The sequence below is a fragment of the Condylura cristata genome, unplaced genomic scaffold, assembly GCF_000260355.1.
Source record: "Condylura cristata isolate star-nosed mole 26May11 unplaced genomic scaffold, ConCri1.0 scaffold00018, whole genome shotgun sequence".
Classification (NCBI taxonomy): Eukaryota; Metazoa; Chordata; class Mammalia; order Eulipotyphla; family Talpidae; genus Condylura; species Condylura cristata.
The window spans coordinates 25,449,911-25,466,832 of record NW_004567119.1 but is presented as its reverse complement, the minus strand read 5'-3'; the positions used below and the strand labels follow the sequence as shown (position 1 = coordinate 25,466,832).

Genomic DNA, 16,922 nt, shown 5'->3' with positions numbered 1-16,922 from the left:
GGGGCATACCTGTTCAATGAAAATCTTCTGATATGTAAAAAGAAAAAGTTGGGGAGCACAGTAAGTCAGCATTTTGCACTAATCTAATGGCTGGATTTTAACCTGATCACAATTAAATTGGATCGGCTATTCAAAAGTAGAGAAAACAAAACAAAACAAAACAAAACAAACACTCACCCAGAACAACTTCAGAAGAGTAGAAAGAAAGGGAAAAACAAATTAACGCTGGGCTCTGGGTAGTGGGGCTTCACCTTCAGCATAATATTATATTCATTCAAGTGGAAGAGAGTTCTGTATTCCTTACTCTGTAACAGACAAGTGTTTCCACCACGGATGCAACATAAGCTACTATGAAATTTGACATGTTTGGGGCATTAAAATATATTTACAAGCTAAAATCCCAGTTTGTTGGTTTCCTGAGCTCTTTAGGGAGTCATGTAAAAGGAAAAATCGATATTTTTATTTTATGACTATTATGCATGGTAAGGAAAGTGTATACTTACAAGTAAATTCAAGTAAGCTGTAGCCTTGTAGTAAGGAAGGTCACATTTTCTTCTCTTTGAAGCTTTTCAGCCTCCCAAACCGGTTTGCATATTGAACTTCCCAGAACTATTTTCAACTACCTGGAGCAGCTGAGCATGAAGAACACCATTTTCAATGTCTTTAGCTACAAATTGGTAAGCAAATGGGCTCCAGAGGCCTGGTGAGGAGGGGCACAGCCCTGAAATCTCTCCTGTTTATTACAGAGGAAGTTCGGATCAAGTTTATGATGTTAAAGACTCCACCCTATCAACTCCTTTGGAAAGCAGGACAAGCCATTGTAAATAAGAACCATCAAAGCATTAGCCATTTCAATGAAATGAAGCAAATCAATTGTTTTCTAGAAAGGTGCCTTTCAGATCTCCTTTCTCAGTTTCTGAGTTTCTGTATCAAGTTCACATGAAAACAACGTGTGCTAACAGGATTTTAGCTCAGGATCTTGGAAGGTCAGTGACTTGGCCAGTAAACCATGATTTCCCTAATCTGTGGTGAAACCATAAACTCATCACTTCAAAGCCATTTAAAACAATTCAGCGACATTAGCATTAGGATAGAAATGAAGCAGCTAAGATAATTGCAATGACTCAGCTTGTGAATTGGCTTTTTATTTAGTAGGACATTCATTGTGCCTCTCACTCCTAGCATGCTATGGTTTATCAAAACTGATACAGTATCAGATGCATGTAGATTTAAAAGGAAATTATTTTTTTGTGCAATTTTGTGTTCTGGAAAATAATTTCAGCTACAAATATACTGAGTGCTTGAGTGCAGTTTCTAGGTAAGCCATAAGATGGTAATTGCTAATCATATTTCTGATCGTTTTTCTTTAGCACATCAACGGTGTGCTTCTAGGTAACAGACATAGTGATGAACACTTCTGTGGTATTTCAATTAATGGAAATATAACCAGCCTCCACACTGTGAGTTTCTAGAGAACAGAAATTTGATTTTTAAATACTTGCTTATCCATTGTCCTAGATTAGTGCCTAGTCTAGGTAATAAATAAGCCCTCAAAAATCTTTCAATTGGGACAACTATAAATATATGGATTTCTTTTTTAAAGAATTAACTTCTGGACTGAGAATTTGCATTTAAAACTTTGTCTCCAATGTACAGTCTTTGAAGATGGTAAAACCAAAGGGATATATCACACAATTTTTCCGCAGGTGGCCAACACCAAAGTACTATAGTGCTTTATTTATTTTTGATACTCATTTTACTTTTCTTGATTGTGGTGATGTTGGATTGCAACACTGTATGTGGCTTGATGGTGCTGATTTATCTATATTATGTCAGGCATTGTAATATTGTAAGGGGAAGAGGATGTCCTGAACCAACTCAACAGGTACAGAGTTCAAGGACCCCACCCCCACCCCAGATACTGGAATTACAAATCCCATCAACACCAAAGAGAAGCAAGCTGGGACCTGAGGGTGCAGGTAAGCAGTGAGGCTGAAATCAAAATCAGAATTGTGGATTTGAGACTCTCTTGGCCCTGGGGAACATGGCTTGTTTTTGGCCTCTGGCGGCTTGTCTCTTGGCTCTACACTGGCTTTAGCAGGCTATTGGGGTTCCAAGTCAGTGGAACTGGTAGGACACATTAACTTACCTCTTTCTCTTTCTCTGAGTTTTTCATTTCCTTTTTCCCTTGTAAATCAACCCATTATTGTTCTTTTGTATATATATCTGCAGCTGAATCTTAAGCTCTTAAGTACAAAGGTGAGGAGTCACTGTCAGGCTACCCAACTGGGTTGCCCTGTAACAATATGTACTGGAAAAACTGTATAAACAGTTCTTTCTTCACCATTGACATCCTAGAATAACCAACATTTTTACAGCTAACCGTGATGCAGTGGGGTTGAACTCAACTAAGAGGTAGAAAATAAAAGGAACACATGAAGTAAGGAAGGAATGATTTACTTTATCATAAGGTTCGAGATAAAGCTGGAATAAAGTCTTTCCTCAAAATTCACAAGCGAAGTAAAGAGATGGGCCTATTTTACACAATTTTATGAAACATAAATAACCTTGAATCCATCCATGACTTTATGAAACTGAGAGACTACAGTTACTTGTGTTTGTATGTTCTTCTTTTCACTATTTCTTATCCAAAGACTACAGAGAACATTCTCTCCATCTCCATAAACACACACACAGATTTTGTTAACATGTTCTTTGTTGCGGTGACCTTAAATAATTTTCTAATACCACAAAATAAAATCCCTTTGAATTTTGATAAAAGTCGTACTGGCCCTCCCTGGTGGCGCAGCAGGTTAAAGCACAGTACTGAGAATCTAAAGCCGCTTCTGCATGAGTTCGATTCCCGCCTGCCCCGGAGGTGACCACATGGTGTGGCAGACCTCTGCTGACCCGCCCGCTGCTCCCCTCAGCAGTGTACTTCGTTGATCTCCCTGTTCTGTTCCCCACTCTGTCTCTGGTGAAGCCTCTCACCGCCCCTGCGCCTCTGGCCTGTACCCCAATTCTGTATGCACAAATAAATAAATCTTTAAAAAAAAAATTAAAAAGTCGTACTAATTCACAAATTAATTTGAGAAATCAGCAATTAAATTTCTACAACTAGAAATGTCCATTGTTTTCAAGTTTGCTTTCATATCCCATAGGAACGTTTTGTGATACTCTTCACAAAAACCTGTATCTTGTTTATATTTATTCTTACTCTGCCCTATGTATTCTTTGTAAAAGTAAATGGAATAATAACTTCTATGAAATGAGTGGGTATTGTAGATTGTAAATATATTTGATTGGGTATTGCATTAAAATGAATCTTTAAGGCAACTTACAATTAAATCTCATGTTACATGTTATTAGTCTGGACAATAAGCCTTGCTCACTGTTATATTTGGCCTACTGATCCATTTGCATTTATGTTTTCATCATTGAAAAATGAGTCACTTGAGACCATTTATATATAAATAAGCATGTAACAGGCACCGATTTTTAAAAAATTTTATAATAGTTTATTTTTACATATTTTTGTGCACTTTTCCATTTCAGTTACAATCCCCTTGGGTTTCCCATCACCAAATCACCGATATTTAATATTTTTGACTCAGAGAATGATGCTTTGTTGGACACTTTCAAGATTTTAGGCATTAAAAAACATCTAGTTTACAATTTAAATCACATGAGTAGAGGCCAATGTAGCCTAGCTACTTTAATTAAAACTGCTTTGCTAGGGCCCTTCCTGGTGGCGCAGCGGGTTAAAGCACAGCAGTAAGAAGCTAAAGCCACTTCAGCTTGCGTTACATCCCCGCCTGCTCCCCTCAGCAGTGTACTTCATCATTCGGACTGTTCTGCTCCCCACTCTGTCTCTGGTGAATCCACTCACCACCTCTGCCCCTCTGGCCTGTACCCCAGTTCTGTATGCATAAATAAATAAATATTTAAAAAAAAGTACTTTGTTATAATTACAACATTCTGTCAGACCATAAGTGATGCATATGTCAGAGACTATAATTTCTGTTGTTATTTCTAAAGGATGCATGTGTTTTTAAAAACGTGTATTTGAATGAAAATATAACCCTCTTATACCTTATTATATTCTACATTATATTTAAATAAGATTATCACTTTGTAATGAAATTTAGGTAGACTAGTCTATAAAAATCTACAAAACTGGCCCTCCCTGGTGGTGCAGTGGGTTAAGATGCAGCATTTCAAGCTAGCGGCAACTACTTCAGTGCAAGTTCTATCCCTCGCCTGGAGGTGATCCATACGGCTCAGCAGACTTCTCCTGTCTGGCCTACTGCTCCCTTCAGCAATGTACTGTCAAGCTGCCTATTCTGCTCCCCACTCTGTCTCTGGGGAATCCTCTCACCACCCCTGCACCTCTGGCTTGTACCCCAGTCTGTATGCATAAATAAATAAATAAATCTTTAAAAAAAAATCTACAAAGCCCTAGAAAGAAGGGCGATGTAACCTTAAAATCCAACCTTAAATATGTTGACTTTACACAATGCATAAAATAGTGTAAGGAGTTAAGGCAGATTTTTCTTGAGGTAGAAGTAGCTCTAAGGCTTTCATAGTTGTTAATTACTCACTCCTCCTGAGCCTTTATAGCTATTCCCAACTCAAGTTGTACTGATTTTAGGTGCATCAGTCATCTCATCCAATGTGGACTGTGCAGGCAGAACATCAATGAGGGAGGCTAATGAGGCTGGAGAATGTCAATGAAATCTCTGGAAATACTGAGCCTGCTGAGATCCTGTCCAGCTATTGTCTGATGTAGTAGGAGGGTAACAGCACACAATTTTGGACACTGGATTAAAACTGAATCCCAGTTCTGATCTTATTTGCTAATATATACTCAAGTCAGTAATCCAACTCATCTTAAATTATTTCTTTATTTAGATGGTAGAATGACAAATGCCACAGGAAGAACAAGTAAAAAATGATTGTATTACATGTGCATCTCCATTTGGATCAATGAAATTTTAGTAGCCAGTATAAATGTCAAAGATCTATAATTTTACATGTGGTCTTTTAGAGAAATCAGTGACTTAAAAAAAAAACAAAACTATTCTCCTTATATTGTGAAAGAAATGTGAATTTTTTTTTTTAAGATCTGTCTGTCTATCTATCTTTCTATCTATCTGTCTATTTATTCAGAACTGGGGTGCATGCCAGAGGTGCAAGGGAAGTGAGAAGATTCCCCAGAGACAGAGTGGGGAGCCGAACAGGCAGATGGATGAAGTACACTGCTGAGGGGAGCAGAGGGTGAAATAGGAGAGGTCTGCTGCGCCATGTGGGTCACCTCCTGGGCAGGGAATCACTCTCTCTGAAGGGGCTGCATGGATGCACCCGCTTCAGTGCTGGCATCCTAGCCTGTTGTGCCAACAGGGAGAGCTCATAAAAAGATATTTCTAAGAAATTTCTAATTATATGACTGTAGGATTAGACTTGAAGACTTTATTCTTTGCCAATAAGCCATTCCTCCCCATTATTGGCTACTGTCAGATTTATGGCTAAGCTTACTTGACAAATACCTTAATAACCAAAGCCTATGCTGCTAATGAGAGGGCTGTTTCCTAAAGGTAATGACATACATTTTTAGGTTTTTATTTTATCACAGTGTTTGTATTTTGAAAAACCTTTCTCTAGTATCCAGCCATCCTTAAAGAATTAATCAAGATCTAACAGTTGTAAATGAGAAATTATCTGACACACACATAACTGGAAAGTATAAAATATTTCCATTATGATGTGTTATTTATCAGACTTAGGCTATTTTCCATGTTTGTGTGGCAGTAGGTTCAATAACCACTGCCATAAGCAGGAGAAGGTGCTGTCTGGCTGGCTGTCGTATGGTGATGGAAATGCCCAGATCCATGTGGTTTTAATGCATTAATGGAGAAATTAAAATATTCATTGTCACTTTAAAATATATCAAGAATTCTCATTATTTAACATATATGAAGAAATGAATATGGAACTACTTTTATCGGAGAGTTGGAATGGGAGCAGGCTGTCTCTAGTGCCAGCCAACTGGCCCACAACAAAGACTTCCCTGCTGGACAGTCAGTCTCTCTGCTGTCCTTTATGACTTACAGCCTTTTCATAGCTCTGATGAATTTTATGGGCATTATCTCTTTTTCTATCTCCACTGCTCTATATTTATTGTCTTTGCATGTCTAGGGCCTAGGAAAATACTTGACACATAGGTACTCAGCAAATATTTATTGAACTAGCCAGGAGGCTAATTTGTACATAACTATTAAATCAAGTATTATTAGAAGACACATAAACACTTCTCGTTAAGGGTATCTGAAGAGATTCGACCATAGTGGGCTTCTTACAAATAATACCAAGTATTCAATAAAAATGCTAGATGGTGAAAAATGAAAATTACTCTTTTGATGGTAAATAGATAGAGATGGTGACTTATAATCCTGTACACCTGCAACATTATAATGTTATAACCCAATGTTAGTTCTGCAAACAACATTACAACAAGAATAACTAGGCATGGTTGATGATCCCCTCCTCCTCCAACTGCCCAAACTATAAACACCATGTATAGTGACTTGGTCATGACTCAAGTGCCTCCACACTGCCCAGCTCGTACAACCCTCCCCTAGAAATGGATAAAGGAAAATGTTTCTGGCCGATCTTAGGTGAATTTCCTTTATTCTTTCTTTCTCATGTGCTTGATTTTCTTTTCATTGATTTTCTCCTGTAAGCTGTACTGGTACTAGTGTTTTCTTGTATCAAGAATTTGACTAAAGGTATAGAAGATTCTTATGTAACATTGTTTAAACTGAGGTTGTGAGCAGAATCTTCTACAATAATTTGTTTCTTGGGTTCTTAGGGCACATATCATGAAGAAATGACTTCTATAAAATGCTGGCTGTAGTGTCTTTTTTTTTTATGAGATCATGATTGGCTCTCAGACTACGTCTCTCTGTAATTTTTTAATCTAGCACTTTGTAACCTGCAGCTTGTAGAAGAGCTCTTGGGATACAGGAAGTTGAATGAAGTTGTAGCTGTACAATCTTCTCCTTCTGTAGGAAGGGTCAAATCAAAATAACCTAGAACCTCCACATCCTGACCTGAGCTGCAATTTGGGGAAGGTCTATTTTAATTGCAATAGAACAACATGCTGTTTGTAAACTGATGCAAGTGTCATTAATCAGAAGGGTGGACATTTTCTAGGCAGTAATAGTAGACTTCCTTGATCCTCAGTGGTACAGGGCTCTAAATCAAGTGATTTTCCCTCACCTTTATGTGACATTGCTGTCAGCATTTCTGCCTACTTCACCCATTCCTCTGCACCTGCCTATGGTCGCTCCGTCTGAACCAACCAGTAGAGAGCCAGCAGAACCTGAGAGGGGAGCAGAACTGTGAACTAGAGACTACTGTTTCTAGAAACCACCATGGGCAGAGAAGTCCTGCGAAGTCCTCTTGCAGAGCCAGAAAAGACTAGGACACTCAGCAGGAAGGTCCCATCTTGTCCAGTGCCCCATGGGCTCCAGGCTCTTTGTCTTCCTGAGAGCAGGTGAGTTCTGGAAAAGGGGGTCTTCTCTCTTCTCAGACTCTGAGTCTTCTTGTAGCTGCCCAACAGTAAATTCTATATTCAGATTCTCACCCCCACAGGCCACATGGACACTGCAATTACCTAGATACGAAAATATCTGATGACAGTGATGGGGGAACAAGAGACCCTGGAGTTCAAGCAACACCTGGAATATACTGCCATGTACTGGTACAAATAGGGCACTGAGCAAATGCTGGAGCTCATGTTTTATTACTACAACCAGGCTCTCGTTTAAAATAACACGGTGGCCAGTTGTTACTCACCTGAGTGCCCAAACAGTGACCACTTGACCACTCCAGGATGCCCTGGAGCCAGAAGATTCTGCCCTGTATCTGTGCGCCAGCAGCACCCACACATCCATACAGCCAACTTCTCCCCGTGCACAAACACCCTGCCTTCAGCCACGAAGCCCTGGGGCCCTGAGGCTCACAAACATTTCCCTCTGAGCCCCACAAAGAACTCACCCCACACACCATCTGTCAGCTCAGGGACACTGCAAACAGCCAGCGACAGTGTGACCTGTGTGGGTCTTGGCCAGTCTGAGACTGAGGATGAAGGCAGGACAGGCAGGTGTAAGTTCAAGTTCCTCCGGGCTTCCTCCAGTCAGCCTGGACTCTGAGATCCTGCTGTGGGCCCACAGTCCTCCAGCCTCCTTCCGCAGGGACCCCTCTTGACTGCTCTTTCCTGCAGGTTACCTCCAGTCTAGGAAGGAAGGGAGGGAGAGAGGGATGAAGGAAGGGAGGAAGGGAGGAAGAGAAAGGGAGGAAGGGAGGAAGAGAAAGGGAGGAAGGGAGGGAGGAAGGGAGGAAGGGAGGGAGGGAGGGTGGGAGGAAGGAGCACCCAGCCAACCTCTAGGGAGGGAGAGAAGTCAAAAACCTGTCTCAGAGATGGGTCTTCGATATGTCTCTCCATTGCCTGAAAGGAGAACCAAAGGCCCCAGGCTTAGCGCCTCAAAGTGCTATTTGTTTTCAGTGCTGGCCAACCACTCCCAAAGACACTTGGCATCCCTAACACCACCTCAGGGGAACCAGTAGTGACCGTCTCCACTGGCCAGTGCTATACAGCATTCCTGGTCACTGGTGGTGTAACAGGGTGATACCTAGGAAAAAGGGAAGTTCCAGGTTCCCTGCCCCACCCAGAAGGAGGGTGGAGCTGAGCAGAGAAAAAGGAGAGAAGAGAAAAAGGAGAGAAGGAAATGAAGCTGGATGGAGAAGGAGGAGACCTAAGGAAGCCACATGGAGCAGCAAGCATGTGATGAAGAAACCGGGCTTGTTTGCTGACCCTGGACTGGCTAAGGCAGATGTGGATGAGAAACCTGTAGGGAGGTGACTATGGCAGTGTTTATATTGATTTTGATTTTGCTCTTTTGTTCTCAGATTTGTCTGGCCATTTCTGACCCTTTCCCATGGGTCCCGGCCAGAAGGTGCTTTAGTCTCGTGGCGGCTTTCAGGCCTTGCTTTGGGCCAATCCCTTTTGGGTTGACTTTTGCTCACGAGGGGATGGGTAACTTCAGGTGTCTGATTTAGAAGTTATATTCTTTGTGTTCCATATTGTATATATACTGTATTAAAGTCCCCTTTTCATTAAAGTTTTATATGTTTTGTCTTGTTGCAGTGGATGGCAGAACCCACTTAGAGCAGGAAGGTTTTGGGGCTTCAGGGGTGTCCCTCTCTCCCCCTGTTTTGGAACAGATTTGGTGTCCTGTAACAGTGGGACCATCATTACTGGCCAGTATAGACCAGAATTATTGCCCAGGTGACCAGCACTCTGCTCGTACTTCAGGTGGACACACTCTGGGTGAGATCGCTGACCACTTATGTGCTGCCCGCTATGTGCTCACTATTTGAGATTTTTTGTTCACCCCTATTGGTCAAACATGTCCCATGGTGGTTGTCCCTGGAGCCTGAGGTGACTTGCAATTTTGTGCATGGGTGAAAGTCATGTGCAACAAGGACCTGTCCTCTTTATAGGAAAATGCCCTTCGTTTAGCTACAGCCCAAACGGCACCTGACACGTGTCTGCATATGGTGAGCAACCCTGAACCACTATGGGGAAGGGGTGGTCAAGGGTGCTGGAGTGTTCACCACCAGGTGGTGGATCACAACTGTCCAGAAGGACAGAGCTTCAGAAAGAAGTGGTCTTCAGGTAGGACCACACTGTAAAAAACATGAAGAAAGCCTGGCTCTTTATCGCCTTCCAAACAGCCCATTAACTCTGAAATGCATTAGCTGTGTTTTCCACCTTTCCACTGTCAACACGCAGATGCACCTTTTGTGCACAATAAACTCTCAGTTCTGTGGTGATGGGCACACGCAGCCTAAAGCACCTGGTCCACTGAATTCTATTCATATTTCAATCTTTCAGGCTTCCCATCTGTCTCCACACTTGCCTACAACTCTGGTGTCCTGCTTCATGCACCTCAGAGTCCAAGATTCTTCTTCCTTTTGCCTGAATCAGCAGTGATCTGCCCTGCCTGTTTACAGTGGCACAACATAGCTCAACACCAAGATGTAAAGGAACTAGGAGAAGAAAGCAGGGTCACTATTCACTGAGGCTTCAGCCTAAACTTGGTAGAAAACCCCAAAGACACAACAAAAGAGGAACCCTGAATGTGGGTGGGATACCAGATCAACACAACGATCTACTGCACTTTCCATATGAGGGATGAGAGGAAAATAAAGAGAATACGACACACAATTGCAAATACTGGGAATGAGCCTTACCCAGGAGTTGATGTACTGGACACGGAAAACGCAGGTCATGAAGGAAACAGGATACAGGGAGGAGGAGATAGAAGGGAGTAGACAGCTAACTGATGAACGACTGTCCTCCCCGCTCCAAATGCAGTGGGCCTAGTCCTCATGGAGATGGGACATGTGTTTGAAAGAAGGTGAACAAAAGTATTGAAGTTCATCTGGAGCCAAAAGTCTCCAGTAGCAAGAGTAATCCTGAGAGGAGAGGAGTGAAAGAAAAGCTTCACCTCACCTCAGGGAGAACTCTGAAGCTGCAGAGTCCCAGCAACTCCCCAGAGGCGTGAGGCGGACACCCAGGTCAGCTGGACAGAGCTGAAGCCCATACGGGCCCACAGGAGCCTCAGGTCAACCTCCTCATCAACAAATATTGATTCATATAAGAATCATGAACATCTTAAAGATGTAAGAAAATGTTGGTGTAAAGTAAGGATTTAAAAAGAGATACAAAATAATATGATTCTCTCCCAGAGAAGACATGGGCACATTATATTCTTATACAATAAAAAATAAGGAAGAAAGAGACACAATTGGGCAATTTATTCATGGTCACTGGGGACGCAAGTGCCTTCTGGGAATGGAGCATTGTTGCCAAACAGGTATCGATCATGTAGTTTCTTGTGTCCAAGCGACTGAGGATTAATCACGGGTGCACTGGACTGAAGGTCAGCAAGCAAACGATAATTGCAGAGAGACTGCTGATAGCAGCAGGGACCCCAAGGGAGGGACCCGGGGCTGAGGTGCTGGGTTCTCTTTTCGCAGGTAACACTGCTTTACAATGATTCAGAGGTATAATATCAAAGGTAGCCAAGCCACTACTCTGGGCCAGCAGGAACTTTCTGTTCCAGTGCAGCAGAATCCAAGCAATCCACTCCCCGCAGCAGCAAGCCTGGGGCAGTAGCAGAACCTAAGCAGACCTGGGAAACTTCCTGCTTCACTGTCACACCCCTAGCTGACAAGCAAGCACTGAGCACCAGGACAATACCCCTGAGAACAATGAGGGTCAGAAATCCTACAGTTTCAGGGTCTGTGGCAGGTGGGGCAGGAAACACAGAAGGTGTGCTGAGACCCTGAGGGGCTGGAGCCCATGGGGTTGATATCTGATGAGACAGGGGTGAGATGGGTGGTGCTGGGGTGGGGCAGGCTGGGTGACCCCTCCTGGGGGGCTTGGGTTGTTCTGCTGTTGGGAATTTTGACCCAAAGTAAACCTGCTCTTAACAATGACTGACTAGAAACCTCAGTAGCCTTTTGGTAGGTAATATGACACTCTCTAAATCTCATCCATTCTAATAGTAGCATGCTCAGCTCCACTTGTATCAGCAGATGGCTCTGGGAAAGGAACGTGGTATTTAAAAATTGTCAGATAGTTACATATGCTTTCCCTAATCAAAGGCCTATGATTTAGTTCTAGCAAGACTATTCCCTAAACAGGATTAGATTCTTTACTTCCAGTTTTGCCATTTCACTTTTTCTAAGCTTTAACTAGAGATTATTACATGCAATATAAACATTGACATTAACTATCCTCCTAAGTGGTGCATGTTATGGACTACTTCTATGAATCCCATTATTTTAGAACTAGCAAAATCCAGTCCCTACACACTGCACAGTATGAAAATGAAAAGATCAACCATAAAAAAGATCAAGAGATAAGGACTCAGGCCCTCCCTGGTGGACCAGTGGGTTACAGCACAGCACTAAGAAACTTAAGCCACTTCTGCATGAGTTCGATCCCCGTCTGCTCCGGAGGAGCTCCACATGGCGTGGCAGACCGCTCCTGACCTGCCCGCTGCTCCCCTCAGCAGTGTACTTTGATCATCTGCCTGTTCTCCTCCTCACTCTGTCTCTGGTGCATCCTCTCACCCTCATCTCTGGCTTTACCCCAGTTCTGTATGAATAAATAAATAAATCTTAAAAAACAAAAAAGAGAGAGATAAGGACTCAACACAGATCCTGGATTCTCCCTCCCGACCCCCACACAAACAATTAGGCAAGCTGGGAAGTATTGTTTAACTTTTTAATGACAATCTGTGATGTCTTTTCCATATGTGAAAATCTTCCATCTTGACAAATATTAAACTGGACACGTAAATGTGGAAGATGAAGAAAACTGTTATAGTATAATAAACACAATTGTTGGTCTTACGTCAATGGCAATCTTAGGTTATTCAAATTTGAGTTGAAAGGAATCATAACAGGTTCCACATGCCTTTCCCTTTCCAATTTTCTCATGACATAAACAGTGCAAGGCGACACTTCTAAATAAATAAAGACCTGAATTGTTATCCAGCCACCTGACTACTGAAAAAATGACTTATGGATATGGGTCTTATCTCAAAATATGGTTCCACAGATGCCTTACTTTAAGGCCTTTGAGAAATATCCCAATGGGTCATAAAGTAACAGTTTCTGGGTTAACGTCTTCCTTGTTGATTCTCCACTGTTATTTCAAGTGCTTCTATGTTTTCATCTTCTAACATTCCAAAATTATCTCTAGTTCAGTACCAATTTTTAAGCTAATTTCTCTGTTTCAAATTCCCTTCTCAGATGTGTAGAATATTTGACTTTAAATGTGTATAAGTTATCAACATGATGATTCCTTTCTTCATGGCAAATTTCCTACTATAAATTTAAGCAGAAGGGAGTATTTTTGTCACACCCTTAATTGGTAAGTGTATTTTTTTATTAATATTTTCCACTTCTTTCACTGAAGGCACAGCCTTCTGTGAGTTCCACTTAATATAAGCAGAAGCCTTATATCTGGATACCAGGATTTGTGTTTCTGGGTGCTTATCACTAGCAACCCCCACATTCAACCCCCCTATTCTTACCTGCCTCATTTGTCTCCCCTCTATTTCTGCCACCCCTGAATATCTTATTCTTTCATGTGAGTTCACCAGTATTTAAAAAAATTAGAATTTATGCAAATTTGTAATAGGATTTCTGTGTGTTACCTGATCCTAACTCTGCAGAATTATAGATGAAAATCTTAAAAAGCAGATTTAGGCTCTCCCTGGTGGCGCAGCGGGGTGAAGCACAGCACTGAGAATCTAAAGCCGCTTCTGCATGAGTTCGATTCCCGTCTGCCCCGGAGGTGACCACATGGTGTGGCAGACCTCTCCTGGCCCGCCCGCTGCTCCCCTCAGCAGTGTACTTCGTCGATCTGCCTGTTCTGCTCCCCACTCTGTCTCTGGTGAAGCTTCTCGCCACCCCTGAGCCTCTGGCCTGTACCCCAGTTCTGTATGCACAAATAAATAAATCTTTAAAAAAAAAAAAAAAAAAAAAAAGCAGATTTTTCCTCAAGATAGTTTCCCCCCCCCCCCAGGTTCTGTAGAGTATTAGGATCACTTTCATTTTTCTGTTACATGGGTGAGAACTTATCAATCTAAAAATCTCCTTTCTTTTTTCTTTAGGTCAATTCAATTTTCTCTTACTATTTTTTTTTTTTTTGGCTTATATTCTCAAAGATTTGATCTATACTCAAGAATTTAGAGAGGGCAATGTGTGAGTGACTGTCTATGCTTCATGCCATTGGGGGCCCAATAGACTATGGTGGAGAATTATGGGGCTTTGATAGTGTGGTGACATACTAAAGAGGGGTGAACCTATATTGATAAATCATATACAGTGTTGTCAACTAACATTAACTCCATAAAAAAAAAATCACATATTTAAAAGCACCTTAGTAAAAAATAAAGGGATTTTTTTTTATATATTGAAAAAAATAGGAGGGGGAGCTTGAGTGAATTTTCTCCAGTTCTTGGCAGTTGTTTCCCTTCCAAATATGTTTTATTTGAGAAAGGTTGAAGTGAGTACAAAGTACCTAGATGAATGATGGCAGAAATCTAAAACTAGTTGGGAGAGCAGGGTTGCTCAAATGTCAGTGTGCGTGTATATTGTTCAGACGCAGATTCTGATTAGGTAGCTTGAGGTGCAGCTGAGTTTCTGCATGTCTAACAGGTGCATTGCTGCTATAAATACCCCGCTTTGAGAAGCACGGCTCCCGCAATCGGCTCACTTTCTTACCTTTTAGGGTCTTCAGGTATTCAAGGGTGTAGATGGTAGGGATCTACTTAATTGTAATTCATTGTAGAATGTGGGATGTAGGTGGGTTATTCTTGGATATATTCCATGTCAACAGCCTAATTAATGACCAGTCACATCATACACAATAAACACTGTTGGGAAAACCACATTGTTTTAGTTCAACAAGTATGGCATGAGGAAATATTCTCTTTGCTGATGTGAAGTCCTTTCAGTCTTGTAAAAAAATTCTTGTCTGGAAAATTGGTTAACAGAATAAAAAAGATGAAAGCTGCAGTGATAGCCAAGACCAACATTCATTTGGAAATGGCTTATTTCAGATTAGAAGGAAAAGAGTATGTTCAAACCACATCGATGCAAAAAAAATCATAAGATAAGTGACTATAGGGTTAAAACTGAGTATGTGGACAGCTAACGTACATGCCACTTTTGAGAATAAAAATAGTGTGTATCTTATTAAAAGCTGCCTGACAGGGTCAGCAGCCTAGTCACAGAACCTACCAAGAACAATTTCAATTTTAATAGGTTTTACTATGTATTTCATAAGCATGCCCATTGAAATTGAGTCATCAAAGCCTCCCAGTTCCTCCAAGACAGATTTTAGCCTGAGAGCTTGGAGTAATTATCCCACTGGATGTTAGTCTGTGTGGCTATTTCAGCCTCGTTCATCATTTCAAACAGCTACATACTCTGCCTGCTAATTTCTTCCGATGGATTAGACACTCTCACATGTCTATCTTTTTTTATTTCTGGGGGGTGAAATATGGCCTTCTTCCCATGTTTTAATAAGCTGAGCAGGCATGCACCACTGCACAGCTCCTGACTCCTATTTCCTTCAGCTCAAAGAATGATCTTCTGGAGGGAAGAGCTGGGTGTAAATGTGAAGGTGAAAACTTGGCCATTATACCTGCAGCTGAAACCAGCTGCTTTCAACAAGGGCAGAAAAGCCAGTTCTGAGCCATGCCGGTCTGCTTTTGTCAGCGTGTAGTACATTCTCAGCTGCTCTTCCTCCTGTATTTCACCTCTGCTCTGCCCCTGTGCCTCCCATTAAAAAGCCACAATGCATACAACTATTCATTGCAAGAGGTAACTTCCTCCGTGCTTCTCAGTAATGACCCTGGTTGAGCTTTTGAATTCAGGGGTTCAATGATTTCTTTATTCTCTGACCTCCCAGTGAGAACACACAATTTCACATGCTGCAATTATCAGTCCTTCTTAGACAGGTGGTGAAAAAAAAAGACAGGAATCCTGGGAACAAACCCATGCAGGTTTCAATTCTATCTCTGCCACTTAGAGCTTTGTGATCTGGCGTAAGTTATTTAACCTCTCTGAGCTTCTATTTTCTCATCTTCATATAGAGATAGATAATCTTTTAGTTGCAGGGTGGTGGTGGTGGGAGAATTAACAAGTGAGAACTGTGCGCCTACCAAAGAGCAGGCATCTCTGCACTGGAACGTACGATGCTTTCTTTCCCCTGGTCACCTGACAAATGACTTTTCCCTTTGTTCTTGCTGTTGTCAATGAGCTGCTAAGGGTTTGACAGCTTTACAGAAGACCCTAGAAGGGCAGATGGCATGGGGCAGAAGCAAGAAGACTGGTCCAATCGAGTCACAAGTCTAGGTGACTGTTCAGGCCTATCTTCTTGGCTAGACCTGGCTAGGGGCTGCTCACGCCCGGCTGCCTCCATTGACTCATCTTGACATCGATTTGAACCGCACACACTTTCCCTGGGTTGAAAATCAGAAACTGACCCTGTAATGCAAGGTAAAGGGGACCGCAGATGGACCACGCCTTTAGATAAAGTCTTCAAACTGATAAAAGCCTGGGTAATAGGGACTCAATTTTCTAACTGTTAGAAAAGGCCAGTCTCTTGAGAGATGGCAATTTAAGGAAAAGCTTCTTTTACTCTCGGCCCCAGCACTATAATGTATTTGCTGATAAATTGGAGATGGATACTTTTTATCCAGCTCAGGAGAAAGTGCAAAAGGTAGTAATTGGTAATTCTTCCAGAGATAGTGGTGCGGCGCTCAAGTCGCTCTCGAGAGATTTTTTGGGAAATGTGATATCATTTGGAATTATATTAATAAGAGTACTGCCTAGTTCCGAAAGTTGGAATTGGTAGAAGTTTTTTTTCTTCCTTCAGAAACATAGAGCATCTATATTCTTCATTTACACATAAATTATGTAAGTGGATAAAATCCTCATCATTAAAGAATGACCTTGATGTTAGGACACGTTGATATTATAGGTGATGTTCTTTGAAATTTTGCAAATTTTTGACATTAGTTCTGGTTCAGTGCCAGTATCAAGATCATTAGTGTTGAGTCAAATACTTTTGTATTCACAGGGTAGTAATTAAAATGACATTTCCAACTATTTATATATATTTCATCCAATGAGGTTATATGTGTATATGTGTATTTCATCTTCAATTTGTCACTCTTTGTGGTCTCATATTTCCTTTTTTGAGGGGGAGGGGGGCTGTGGGTGAAGTGAAAGGGAGAATATGTGTCCACACTGGTAAAGAAAGTTCC

General features: G+C 41.6%; 1 protein-coding gene across 1 annotated transcript in view; it reads left to right on the top strand.

Moving 5' to 3' along the window:
• The first annotated feature begins 7,521 nt into the window (after positions 1-7,521).
• Positions 7,522-16,922, top strand: part of LOC101629310 (leucine-rich repeat extensin-like protein 5) — a 35,677-nt gene continuing 26,276 nt past the window's right edge. Inside the window, 5 exon segments of the mRNA XM_012726771.1 lie at positions 7,522-7,555; positions 7,654-7,798; positions 7,832-7,888; positions 7,890-7,974; positions 9,565-9,739. Coding sequence (XP_012582225.1) covers positions 7,522-7,555; positions 7,654-7,798; positions 7,832-7,888; positions 7,890-7,974; positions 9,565-9,739 — 496 coding nt within the window.